At 40.4% G+C, this 12,303-nt stretch overlaps 1 protein-coding gene across 2 annotated transcripts in view; it reads left to right on the top strand.

Annotated features, from left to right (window-relative positions):
- The window catches only part of mrasa (muscle RAS oncogene homolog a), a 28,389-nt gene extending 23,880 nt beyond the window's left edge, over positions 1-4,509 (top strand). For both annotated transcript variants that reach the window (XM_046053696.1, XM_046053695.1), the window contains exon 6: positions 647-4,509. In XM_046053696.1, coding sequence (XP_045909652.1) covers positions 647-746 — 100 coding nt within the window. In that variant the 3' untranslated portion in view covers positions 747-4,509. The remainder of the gene's footprint in view (positions 1-646) is intronic.
- Positions 4,510-12,303: the final 7,794 nt, after the last annotated feature.

The raw sequence follows: 12,303 nt of genomic DNA, 5'->3' as shown, positions 1-12,303 counted from the left end.
TGAACAATCTGCTCTAAAGAAATATGACCACTTTACTCCTATTTTAGCTTCATTACACTGGCTCCCAGTATGTTTTAGAATTGACTTTAAAATTCTATTGATCACTTTTAAAGCTCTTCATGGCCTCTCGCCTTGTTATATTTCTGACCTTTTAGTCCCATACGCACCAGCACGTACCTTGAGATCCTCGGGCAGAGGTCTGTTGTCTGTTCCAGAGTCTCGACTGAAAACTAAAGGAACCATCTGGAATCTTCAACTTTGACTCAGGAGCAGAAATCAGACTTTTAAACTCAAAAGAAATTATGATTTGATACTTATCGTGATAATTATCGCTATCGAAAGATATGAAATGTATTATTGTGATAACATTTTTGGCCATATCGTCCAGCCCTTTATGACAGCGGCATCGATCTTCACATCTAATCATCAACAAGAAAGTAAATAAGTGTATTCCCCTGACTGTTGGATCTATTTTTGACTTTAAAAATAACAACTTAGTTGAATAAACTCCTTATATGATAAATAGAACTTTATGAGCCAAAATGATAGCCATGGCAGGATTATTGTGTTGTGAGTTCTCAGAAAAAGCATGAAGTTAGGATTATTTTATCAAACTCTCATTATTTTTCTTTCTCCACACTCACAGACAACAGGTCCCAGAGCGAAACCAGAAGAAGAAAAAGAAGATGAAATGGAGAGCAGAACGCTCCGCAGGTTCCCACAGGTTCCACTGCGCCATATTGTGACCCCCCCCCCCCCCCCCCCCCCCCTGCTAATAATTCATAACGTACACACACCCACATGCACACCCACTTACCTTTTGGATGTCAGGGAACTCCCCAGCAGTGGTAACTACTGGAGCACAAACAAAGGGAGGGGGGATTGGGGGGGTGTCGAAGAATGGCTGTATGGATCCAGAGAGGCGGAAGGAGAAGTCAATCTGAAATGTTGGGCTCCCCACAACCCTTCACCATGCCTTGGAATGAGCGCTACGCCGTCTCTTTTCAATTTATGGTCCCTTTCAAAGGTCTCCCATCTGTGTCTCCAAAGACAGAACTACAGTGTCACTGAACTGCTTCTCGATCAAGTGTGATTTTTGAATTTAATATCAAATGTGGCACAAGAGGACAGACTCTGGCGGGGAAGCCAGAGATCAGGATCACCTTAATGTTGGACCTTTTTGTCTTCTTGAGAAAGGGAAGAACTCAAAATGGCACCTCGTATTTTATGGACCAACTCCCAACAACCTGCTGGTCATCACCTTTCAATCCCCACACTCCTACAATTTCTGGACGAAAAGCACCCGTGTGATCTTTAGATATGTTTGTCTGTGTTCTCTCTCGTTGTAGAGTGGACGTCACGAGGGCACGGCGGATGAGTATGAGAGCGGTGACGGTGATTTTTGGCAGTGAAAATACATGTTCTGTGAGTGTAGCGTGTACCTCGTGGTCATGTGACGCTCTGGGCGCGAAATGTCAGTTCAGAGGGAATGGAAGTCGTAGCAAGCGAAACAAGTGTGACGTGATGCTGAGAAAACGTGTCACATCGGTTGACAGGTGAAGGCCATGGTCATATCAGCTTGTTGAATACGTGTTTAAATATTGTAATTGTAAAGGAAAGTAAGATTGGTCGGTGTGTGTGGTTAAAACGTTAATGTAAACATAACAGGGTTACTGACGTTTCAGCAAATGTTTACAGACTCTTATAAATGGATTATTTTCCCATCTTAAAAACGTATATCAGAGCCATCACGTCTTTTTGAAAAACAGTGGATCATTTAGGTTGCCTCTTCAGTCAATGGCAGTGGCAGGATGAGTGCAGTCTTCTTCAGTACTGTATGAACAACAGACCTGAATTTTTTATTTTTTTTTTTGTCTTTGTGGTCTCAAGAGATTCTCTTCAAAACAAGTAACTTTCCATGTGTTTTTGTATCTAAAAAAAAAAAAAAATAATAATAGAGAATTACAATTATATTTGTGATTTTAAAAAAGTATAATTATAGGCGGCAATGTAAACAAATTTTATGCTGGTTTACAAAAGATCTGTATGAAATCGAATAGATAAGGGATAGCGAGAGCTTAGTGTTTCAGATCTGAAACGGGCTGGGGAAGCTGATTTGCACTGGCCACTAACCAAAATAATGTGATGTCACTTTATTTCAGCTTTTCAAACTGCACAGCTGAATCCAGGACAAGGTTACAAATAAGAGTCATGCTCGGTAAAGGGTAACGCTCCTTCAGTTCGGGGATACATACTGTTGCCCTGAGAAAACATCAGAGTTATAAAGCCTGTCTCGACCAGGCGGCGGGATGCTCCTAGGGCTTAAAGCCATGTGAACCTAGCTACAGTTTAGTTGTAGGAAAACCACACACTCGAAGCAACAAGGCATTCAGTTCATGTTTGTAGCCGTGAGGTGGATAGGAATGTACAATTTAATAACCTATGAAATGGCTTGTACTGTTAGCGCACTAAAGTTTCAGTGGACAACTTTTTTTTTTGTCTGGATGAAAACCGTCTCATGAAGGAATACATTTTTGCACTTTTAATACAATTTCTGACTTTCCTATTGGCATGTTGTTTTCTGTTCCAATCTGTAAGTGAATTGAAAAGGCACGTTCAAAACGATTTGAATGTAAAATCGAATAACAAAACGAGCAAAGAGGCAATTAGCGCTGTAGCCCTGTGTGCCTGTGTATGCCTGTTGCCTTGGCGATGATTGTAACAGATTATTTAAGTTAGAATTTAATCATTTGAAAGGTATTGAAATAAAAGTTCCATATTACTCAGTTTTGAAGGTTGAGTATGAACAAAACTCATTTATTGAATGGCATACAAATTCACCTCAGCATGAAAGTGGAAAATCCACCTCAGCAAAAGAAGGAATACAGTATTAATCTCTATCTACTGTCAAAGGGACTTCACAAAGAGATTCCAGAGAAGGACAGAAAACATTGATGTAATGAACATTGAGCAATGGAACAGCTGACTCTGGATTGTGGAGGAGGAAAACAAAAAAGCTGTGTGTGTTTTTGATGAAAATGTTGCATCATGTATGTTTGATACTATTTTGTATTATTGATATGATTCTTGCAAAGTGTTTTTTAAACAACTGAATAATTTATTACTGTCTATGTTACCTCAGCGTGTCCCAGACCTGGACAAAAAGCTTAATCCATCCCCCTATTTGTTTTCTTTTTTCTTCTTTGGGACTCTCAATGGGTAACAGGCCTTTCGCCTTTGAGCCCCCATAGGAAGAGACTGCTTTACTGAAGCTCATGTGGAGATGGCCTCACAAGTTAACAAGTAATGACAAAACAAGAAAAGTTTGTCATAACTTGTCATCCTTAATATGTTTAATTGTTCAATGTGAAACGTCCTAAAGGAATACTTTGAACAAGACGACTGAATAAGAGTACTTTCCAAAATGTCAGAGTTGGATGAGAAGATTGACAGCACTCGCATTTCTGTACACTTAGCTATATCCAGCAGTCTGGATACCTTTGTTTAGCTTGGTTTAAAAACTGGAAACAGGGAGGAAAGACCTTGTGTGTGAAGATAATACTAAAATCAGCCAACCAGCACATTTAAAATTCATTGAGTATATTATTTAGTTTGTTTAAATGTGCTGGATTATTTCATAACTTTGGACTAGGCTAGCCGTTTCCCCCCTGCTTCCACTCTACATGCTAAGCTGTCCGGCATGCAAGCTAGCTTCATAGTGTGCAGATGGTAAATGGACTGTACTTGTATAGCGCCTTTTTAGTCTTCTGACCACTCAAAGCGCTTTACACCACATCTCACATTTACCCCATTCACACACATTCATACACTGATTGCAGAGGCTGCCATGCAAGGTGCCGACTGCTCATCAGTTGAAAGAGGCTAATCCCATCCTACACGTTTTGGGGGACTCTCGTTAAGAACACAGTTCCTTTAAGGCAGACTGAGCTCATGTACCAGCCATGTGTCTGCTATGCAGTTCACTATTTAACCTTTTGGTTTGAGGTCCAAAGTACAATTTGAAATCAAAGTTACCTTTCTTGAATTAATCATTATGGCTTATTCAAACAAACCTGCTGATTTCACTTTTCAGGCAGACCAAATCCACACGCCGAAAGTGAATATAATGGAATAATTATTTGACCCTGGTTTATATGTGAGCCAATTTGAGCACTTTTGTTTTTATTAATTGGAGAGGTAGCATTCTTTTTCAAATAGACAGTATTGGTGAAGTTACCCAATTGATTTGAGCTGTGTGTGTCCTGAAATGTCGTCAGTATGTAAAGGGCCGTGGAAACTTTTAAGTTTGGATTACTAAAAACTAAATTTGGAGTTGTCACACCAGTAGTGTAATGTGTGTTTTTGGTCAGGTCTGTTGTTCTAATTGTGTTCTAACTGGCTGTGTCGGACTGAGGAGCTAGACGAGGCACAAACAATCTGTGGCCTTTTTTTATCTAGCCTCAGGGGTCGATTATATTTCAATAAAGAAATACAATTATTGTGACTTTACATGTTTGACTGCTTTTTTTGTTTTGTTAGATGGTAGGTGGGTATCCATGACATTAAAAGGCTGAGACACCCACCAACTTGCAACTGCTGAATGGCCTGTGATCAGAGCCATTTACAGCCTCGGTAAACATGGCTACACACGTTTTTGAGAGTCACGTTCTTGCTTGTTCAGCAGAAGCTCCCCTCATTAATCTTACGAGCCGTCACGGCCCATTGAGTTCAACACTGCCGAGCCTGAAAGCTCCATTTTGCCTCATTGATTTCAATCCTTCGGGGAAGCAAGGTAGGCCGGCACACAGAACCGGTACGGCATCCCTGCAATTGATTTACATTCATGTTCTGTTCAGAGTGAAACTGGTACGAAGAGGTGCTAAACATGAGACGAGGGGCAAGAGAGCTGCAAGATGGTTTTCATGGTTATTAAAAATATGGAAAATGAAGAAAAACCATGCTGAACATGTCAAACATGGATATGCAAGTCAGCTTGAAAGATTAGAAAGTGCTTCAATGTAACTGTAGTATAATCATAGTTAGAAACCATAGTCCTTACTGCAGATTTTCCTTTTTTTTTTTTTTGTTCTAATCTCTGGGTGCTCTTCGAGGGTCTTGCCACTGGGGGTCAGTACTGGACTGATTACTTGTCTATTCTCCTCACTTTCGTAGTAAAAGCACAAAGTTTGCAGCTCAAACCCATCAAGGATGTGCCAAAGAGTATTTCAAAAACCTGCTTTTACAGTTTTCTGAAAAACCATTTCCCTGTCAAGAGCAATCGTCTTGCATGTTAAATGAAACAAAAATTGCAAAACGTGTTCAGTAGGTTTCCTGCAATAGCTTGTTTTTAATACAAACAGTTCATTTAAATGGAAATAAGCAGTTTGGGAAAAAGTCTAAAAATGAAAAGATGTGTAGCATACTAAATACACTGACAGAACCAATAGACAGACCACGTGGGACTACCTTGCTGCTACCACACATCACAACCAGTGGGTCTTAGCTGGAAAAGCCCCCACCCTCATGTCACTGCTCTCACAATCTCTTGCAGCACTTTTGCATTTCAACTTCATGTTTCTCAGTGTACTCATAGTAGATGCACTTCTTTCATCTCACACATGGCGCACTCATGCATTTTATTCAGTTTCTCCCTCCACCATGCAGATACATCCTGTTCTTCATTTCCTATTAAATAGCAACCCAGATCAGGTTTCTTAATAATCATACTTTTGTACCTGGTACTGTATATTCCACTGACAATACTTTGATAACGTAGCTGTGTGATTAATTGGTTATATTACATGGGTGCACTGATGCACACAGAGGGAGAGAGTTGTTGTTTTAAAGTTGACCTCACATTTGAAATAAAACACGAAAGGAATGTGCTATAAAGTACAAGTTCCTCGTGAGAGAACTTGAACACAGTTGATTTGCAAAACATGATCACAGCTGCTTTGGCACCAAGAAAAATGTGGAATCTTTCGCAACCAGCCGTTTGTCCAATTAATAATAGCTAGACACACATGATTACAAAAATCACTGTAATTGCAAATGGCAGATGGAACAAACGACTTTAAGTGATGGCCAGATTGTAATGATTTTCTGAAGAGGAAGAGAGGTGAGGATGTCACACAGGGGGTGAAAAGAGAGAAATACAAAGGGGGAAGGAGAATAGAAAAAAAATGGCAAAGATGGCAATGTGGGCAAATGGACAAAAGAAGAAGAGAAGTAGACAAATAAAATGATGAAGAAAAAACATCTCAGATTGAGAGAAGAACAGGCAGAAGGCATCACAGGAATGAGCCAGAACAGACAGCCAGACAGGATGGAGGTGTAAAGGTATGACTGATTCTTATTATTTCTCTTGAAATTAAAGGGCAGCAGGGCGGTACAGACGGATATTAAAGAGGTGAAATTATGTTTTTTTTGCTTTTTCCCTCTCCTTTGGTGAGTTATATATCTTTTTTGTGCATGTAACAGGTCCACCCCAAAGGGAGTTCCCATCTCCCACAGAAAACATTGCTCTGGACTGCCTGAAAAGAAGCTGGTTTGTAGTCCAGCCGTTTCCCTTTCATCCCTGTGACATCACAGGTGTTTTAGTTGTTGGAGGTGGAGCTAGGAGTCCGGCGCCAAGGACTCACAAGGTAAATCATGAGGGGTGGTGAGATGATTTATGGGTGAGGATATGCAAATCTGTATTTATTTTTGGACTTAAGATAATTGAATAATTTGTACAATCATTTGAGTGAAACCATGTGAGAAGTTGTAAGGGGACATGTCTGCGATGGAAGTGATAACAACTCACAGACATATGAACCATGATAAGAATTCCTAACTCATATTGCAGAGGTTACAAAACAAACCATTGGGGAATCACTGGTTTAATCACTGGTTCTTTAACAATGTGTTGTGAAATGTTTCATGGCAATCATCTGGGATTGTGCATAAGTAACTATATCTGTCTATTACAAAAATGTGGTGGAGTAGAGGTAAAAAGTAGCATAACATTGTAATAGGCCTATTCAAGTAAAGTACCTTTGTGTTGTATGTAAATGGATTATATTAAGTTTTTTAGATCACTTATTCATTTTTACAGTTGTAACCAAGGTTATTATAGTTTTGGATTTTTCATTAGCTTTTATTTGTATTTCATTTTGACTTTTTGCTTTCAATTTCAGTTTAGTTTTAATTAGTTTTTTAACATGGGTTTGCTAGTTAAGTTTTTATTTTTTTGAAAATGCTTAGTTTTAGTTAAGTTTTTTTTAGTTTTAGTGTTAGTTTTAGTCTTTGTCGCTGCATGATGCCAGGCGAGGGGCTTGGACTAAAACTGGTACAGCTAAGAAATTGGAAGTGTATGCCCCCCCTTGGAGCTACGGACAACAGGTCCCCAACTACCTGAAGGCAAGTAAGACAGAAAAGCAGTTTCATTAGAATCTGAACCTTTATTAATTAAAAAAAAATAGGTACTCAATTTAAAATTATGTTAAGCACAAAGAGACAGGTTGGCTGAACTTTCAATGACCCCAGGAAACACAACCTGGCTGACATGCAGTAAATGTAATGACCAGCAGACAAGTCAAGCCAGGACAACCCAATGCAATAGGAGCTCACAATGAATACACCAGGGGCATGTTCATCACACACACAGGATGAGCACTAAGTCAGACCATAAGAACAGAAATAAGAAAAAGAAAACCAAGGATGTGACTCAGTACCTGCACCCCAAACAAAACAAAACTTAACGGCTAACTCTATAGGCTACAGTGCATTCATATTATTTTGTAGATTGTTTTAGAAAACATGTTCAAACCCCACCAACTATGCAGTCGACCCCTGCTTAGGTCTCTCCGGCTGTTACCCCTTACATTAAATGAGTATGCTCCCAAAAAGCTAACACCTGTTGCGCTGTGGCCAGACGCGGCTAAGTCCCAGGCTCTCCTGAGGAATAAAGCAAGACACCAATGCAGATTAAAATCTGACCAGGCTATCTGCCCCACAATGTTCCACCCAGCTTCACATCCACCCAAAACATAGGCTTATGTAGGTCCCATAAAATAAACTGACAAAGACGAAAACTAAGGACATTTACTCTGTCATTTTAGTTTATTGTAGTTGATTTTGCTAATCTACAGTACAGGTAGTTATAATTTTTTGTTATTGTCATCAGTGTAATTTCAGTTAACATCAATGTTTTTTCACATCTAGTTTTCGTTATTTCGTTCCTCTTCGTTAACAATAATAACCATGGTTGTAACCACAAAAAAATTAACCACACGCCTGCTTTCTAGGTGGCTTGGAACAGCCACTATTTTGCATGCTATGTGAAGAAATCGGGTTAGATTTTCTGCATGCGCACTCCCCAGCCTCTTGCCTACTGATTCTGAACCATACACGCCACAACACCGCAGCAAAATGGAGTCTGCTAACATACAAAAAAATGACTGGTTCCCAGCACAACACAGACTCCAACACAAACTCATGTAAGGATAAAAAACATTTAAAACCTTTTGTGCGCGGAAGCCCGTCAGACCAAACGAGAATCAGATCGATGTCACACAGTCAACATCGGAAAGGCGTTTCAGTCAGGTAGAGAGACCTCCACTTTGTTTTGGATATAAAAACTGACCCAAAGTTGGCTAACATTACTGCAAAGCATGCAAAATATATTGTGATTTTGTGCTTTAGTTGCCTCAAGTTAGATAACGTTACCAGTTGCTAACGTTATCAGCTGCAAAATATTATAGTTGTATGACTTGCCACGTTAGTTCACCAGCTAATGCGACCCATATTACTATCCTGTGTACCATGCAGTATTAAGTCAATGTTGATTTTAGCTCTACGTTGCAGTGGAAGATTACCTGAATTTCCAGAATTATGTTCGATGCTGTTTCTTGTTATGTCTGTTTTGAATTTGAAACTTCACCGCAGGATGCCACTGAAAACCAAACATGGCCCCTTTAAAGCTAGGGTAGGCAATGCCTGAGAAACTACCAAGAGACAGCTAGATTTTGAAAGTTTCCAACCAAAAAAAAAAAAGACCCTTCCTTTCATTCTGACCAAGAACCAATATCTCGTTTATTCTGGCAAGATAGTCTTAAAACATATAGGAAAGTCCTCTGTAATTCCAGAACGTTCTAGGTTTCTTTTCTGCACTGTAGCCAGCACTAGTCAGCCATGTATTTCTGTAGCCCTCAGTAGTAATGACTTCATGAGCTTAGGAGCCTTAGAAAAAGCTATAAATCCTGCAGCACCACGATAATGAACATCAGACATCTTTGATCAGGATATTTCGTTTAACTCCCACGTAATAAGGATTACATTTTTTCACTTACGCAACATTGCAAAAATCAGCCATATCCTGTCTCAAATTGCATTGTGCTTGACCATGAGCTTAAATGGGATCTGTGGTCTGATCTCATCAGCACAATGGGGGACGCACTTTTCAAAGAAATTGTTTTCCTTTAATGTCCTTACCAAAATACTGTGTTTTACTGTTCTTTTACCGAGTGTGTTTTGACCTTCTGCATCCTCTTCTGGTTTGGCAATGCTACTGAGGTACAGAAATGATGAAATGGCTTGTGATTGTGCTGCAAACCAGTTTCCAAATAAAGAATAACGAAACATAACAAAATGTAAAATAATTTTTTTTTTACTTCTAGGCGCGATTATTTAATTATAATTCTTTATTATCAGTCTGCTCAAATAAGAGACTCTCCAGTTGATCCAGAAGGTGGCAGCACATCTACTGCAAGAACCAAGAAAAGAGATAATTTCTCCTGCATTAGCTTCTCTACACCATCTCCACATTTAAGAGTATGCTTTTACAAAGCTTATAGTTAGGGCTGGCTCAGGTGAGTCCTGACTATCCCTTAGTTCTGCTGGTATAGGCCTAGACTGCTGGGAGACTTCCCTTGATGCACTAAGCTCCTCTCTCCCTCTCCATCTGTGGGTGCTTGTCAAGTCTCTTATTTGTTGTTTCCTCGCTCCTCGCTTGAACTGGAAGTTGTTCTGCTCTGCCATCTTGCAGGCCCAAAGCTCTTATTTGCATTCCGAGTAGCGATCTCTGAGGAGCTATGAGCGAGGATACACCAGTGCATCAAGGCTAGCCTTTATTTTTCTTTTTTTTCTCCCATCAACTTTTATTATGGAGACAAAGTCAGAGAGAGTCTGTCAGCAAGAAACACATTTTACATAATTTATTGTCTTCTATTCAATCACACGTGAGACTGGTCATTCCTGTGTTTAGTCCAATAGACAACAATAAAACAGTGAACAAGTTAGGAGTCAGACAAGTCACTAAACTGCACTAAAGTCTCTAATTAAGCAAACAAAGGAAAATAAATCCGCTCATCCAGCCGATCTTACCGATTGCATCTGATGAAAGCAGCCGGCGGCTCTGCGAGTAAAATCAGCTGATGAAAGTATGAATGAAAAAAAGTGTCAGATTGCTATGATGGAATGCAGTGATCGATCGGTGATGAGTGATGTGACTTGCATAAATAATGTATGCAGTAGACTAGTATTAAAGGATATCTGAAGAGGAAATGGGCCTAAACTGAAAGCCTAAAACTGAGTGTCGACTTAGAGTTACATCCTTTCAATTTCCCCCAAACATAGAGCCAATAAATCCCAAGACAACACAATCATATTCTGGGTTATTCAATAACGAATTTACAATCAGAATCTGGTGGGCGGGACTAAGACTCAAGGACAAGACGCAAGTGAGGGAAACGTACATTCACTTAAGAGACTTAAGCACCCCTCATGTATTCTTATTCCATTAATGCATGTTACTAACTCGACTTCTTCCCTCTCTTGTACCTCTTTCACATACCTCTCTATCCTTCTGTCGTTGTCTGCAGGGGTTTCTGGCTCTGGGGCTACAGAGTCTGAATCTGTGGTTATCTTTACAGAGACCTGCGGATCAAGCACTCTGCAGGCGGATCGTGTTCCGAGTTGTCAGCGCAAGACTCTGGCAAGATGAGGAGGCGGACTCTGTTTTCCATTGATGATGCTTGGTGTTCAAACAGTCCGGAATTAGGATGAGTGCAAAAGCAGGGGAGAGCCCAAATGCAAGACACTGGAGAGTTGACTGAAGGTGCACAGGTTTTAATCCAACAACAACAACAAAAAAAAGAACAAAGCTTACAAGTAGTGATGACTGGCAAAATCCAAAAACGACAGGTAACTATGAAGCACGCAGAACAGACATCTCACAACAATGACCGGACACAAACTAAAGACACTGGCAAACATATATACAGGGGGTAACGAGCAGGGCGGGAGCAACTCAGATCAGCCAATCAAGCATACAGACACACAGACAAGCAGAGTGATCACCAGGGAGACAGGCAGGCAGAGGGATTACTGGAGTAACAGACAGAACATAGGTTACTAAACATAGACCATATCAAAATAAGACAGAACAGATCAGAATAATATAAATAAAACTAATCCAGACAGATTTTCAATTCAATTTTTTCAATTCAATTAGCGGCAAATCACAACAACAGTTATCTCACAGCGCTTTTCATAAAAGAGCAGGTCTAGACCGTACTCTATGATGCTATTTACAGAAGCCCAACAGTTCCCACCAAGAGCAAGCACTAGGCGACAGAGGCAAGGAAAAACTTCCTTTTAAGAGCCAGAAACCTCGAGCAGAACCATGGCTCAGGGTGGGCGGCCATCTGCCTCGACCTGTTGGGGTGAGAGAGAGAGAGAGAGAGAGAGAGAGAGAGAGAGAGAGAGATGCTTCGACTGGTTGGGGTGAGAGAGAGAGAGAGAGAGAGAGGAGGCAGCCTACACAATATACACACGGAGGTACAGACAGTAAAGGTGATGTTGCTATAGACTAAATGAAAAATGGTACAGATATTTATAGTAGTGTTAATGGTAACAGTCGTAATGTTAATGATTATAATAACAATAGGACTAGTAACAATAGTTGTTGCAGCAGAGGGTGTCGAGCAGGAACACGGGGGCAGCAGGTGACCAGCAACCACAGATCCAGACTCCACAGCTCCAGAGCCAGAAAACCTGCAGGAAGTGATAGGAGGAGAGAGGAGAGGGACGAGAAAGCACAAGACTACCAGAAAGGGGAGAAGTTGTGTTAGTAACATGCAATAATGGGATGAGGTTGCATACAGAGGGAGAGAAAGTAGAGGAGAGAGGACCTCAGTGCATCATAGGAAATCCCCCGGCAGTCTAGGCCTATAGCAGCATAACTAAGGGATGGTTCAGGACTCACCTGAGCCAGCCCTAACTATAAGCTTTATCAAAGAGGAAAGTCTTAAGCCTACTCTT

The sequence above is a fragment of the Micropterus dolomieu genome, linkage group LG07, assembly GCF_021292245.1.
Source record: "Micropterus dolomieu isolate WLL.071019.BEF.003 ecotype Adirondacks linkage group LG07, ASM2129224v1, whole genome shotgun sequence".
Taxonomy (NCBI): domain Eukaryota; kingdom Metazoa; phylum Chordata; class Actinopteri; order Centrarchiformes; family Centrarchidae; genus Micropterus; species Micropterus dolomieu.
This window is presented reverse-complemented; position numbering and strand designations above follow the sequence as displayed.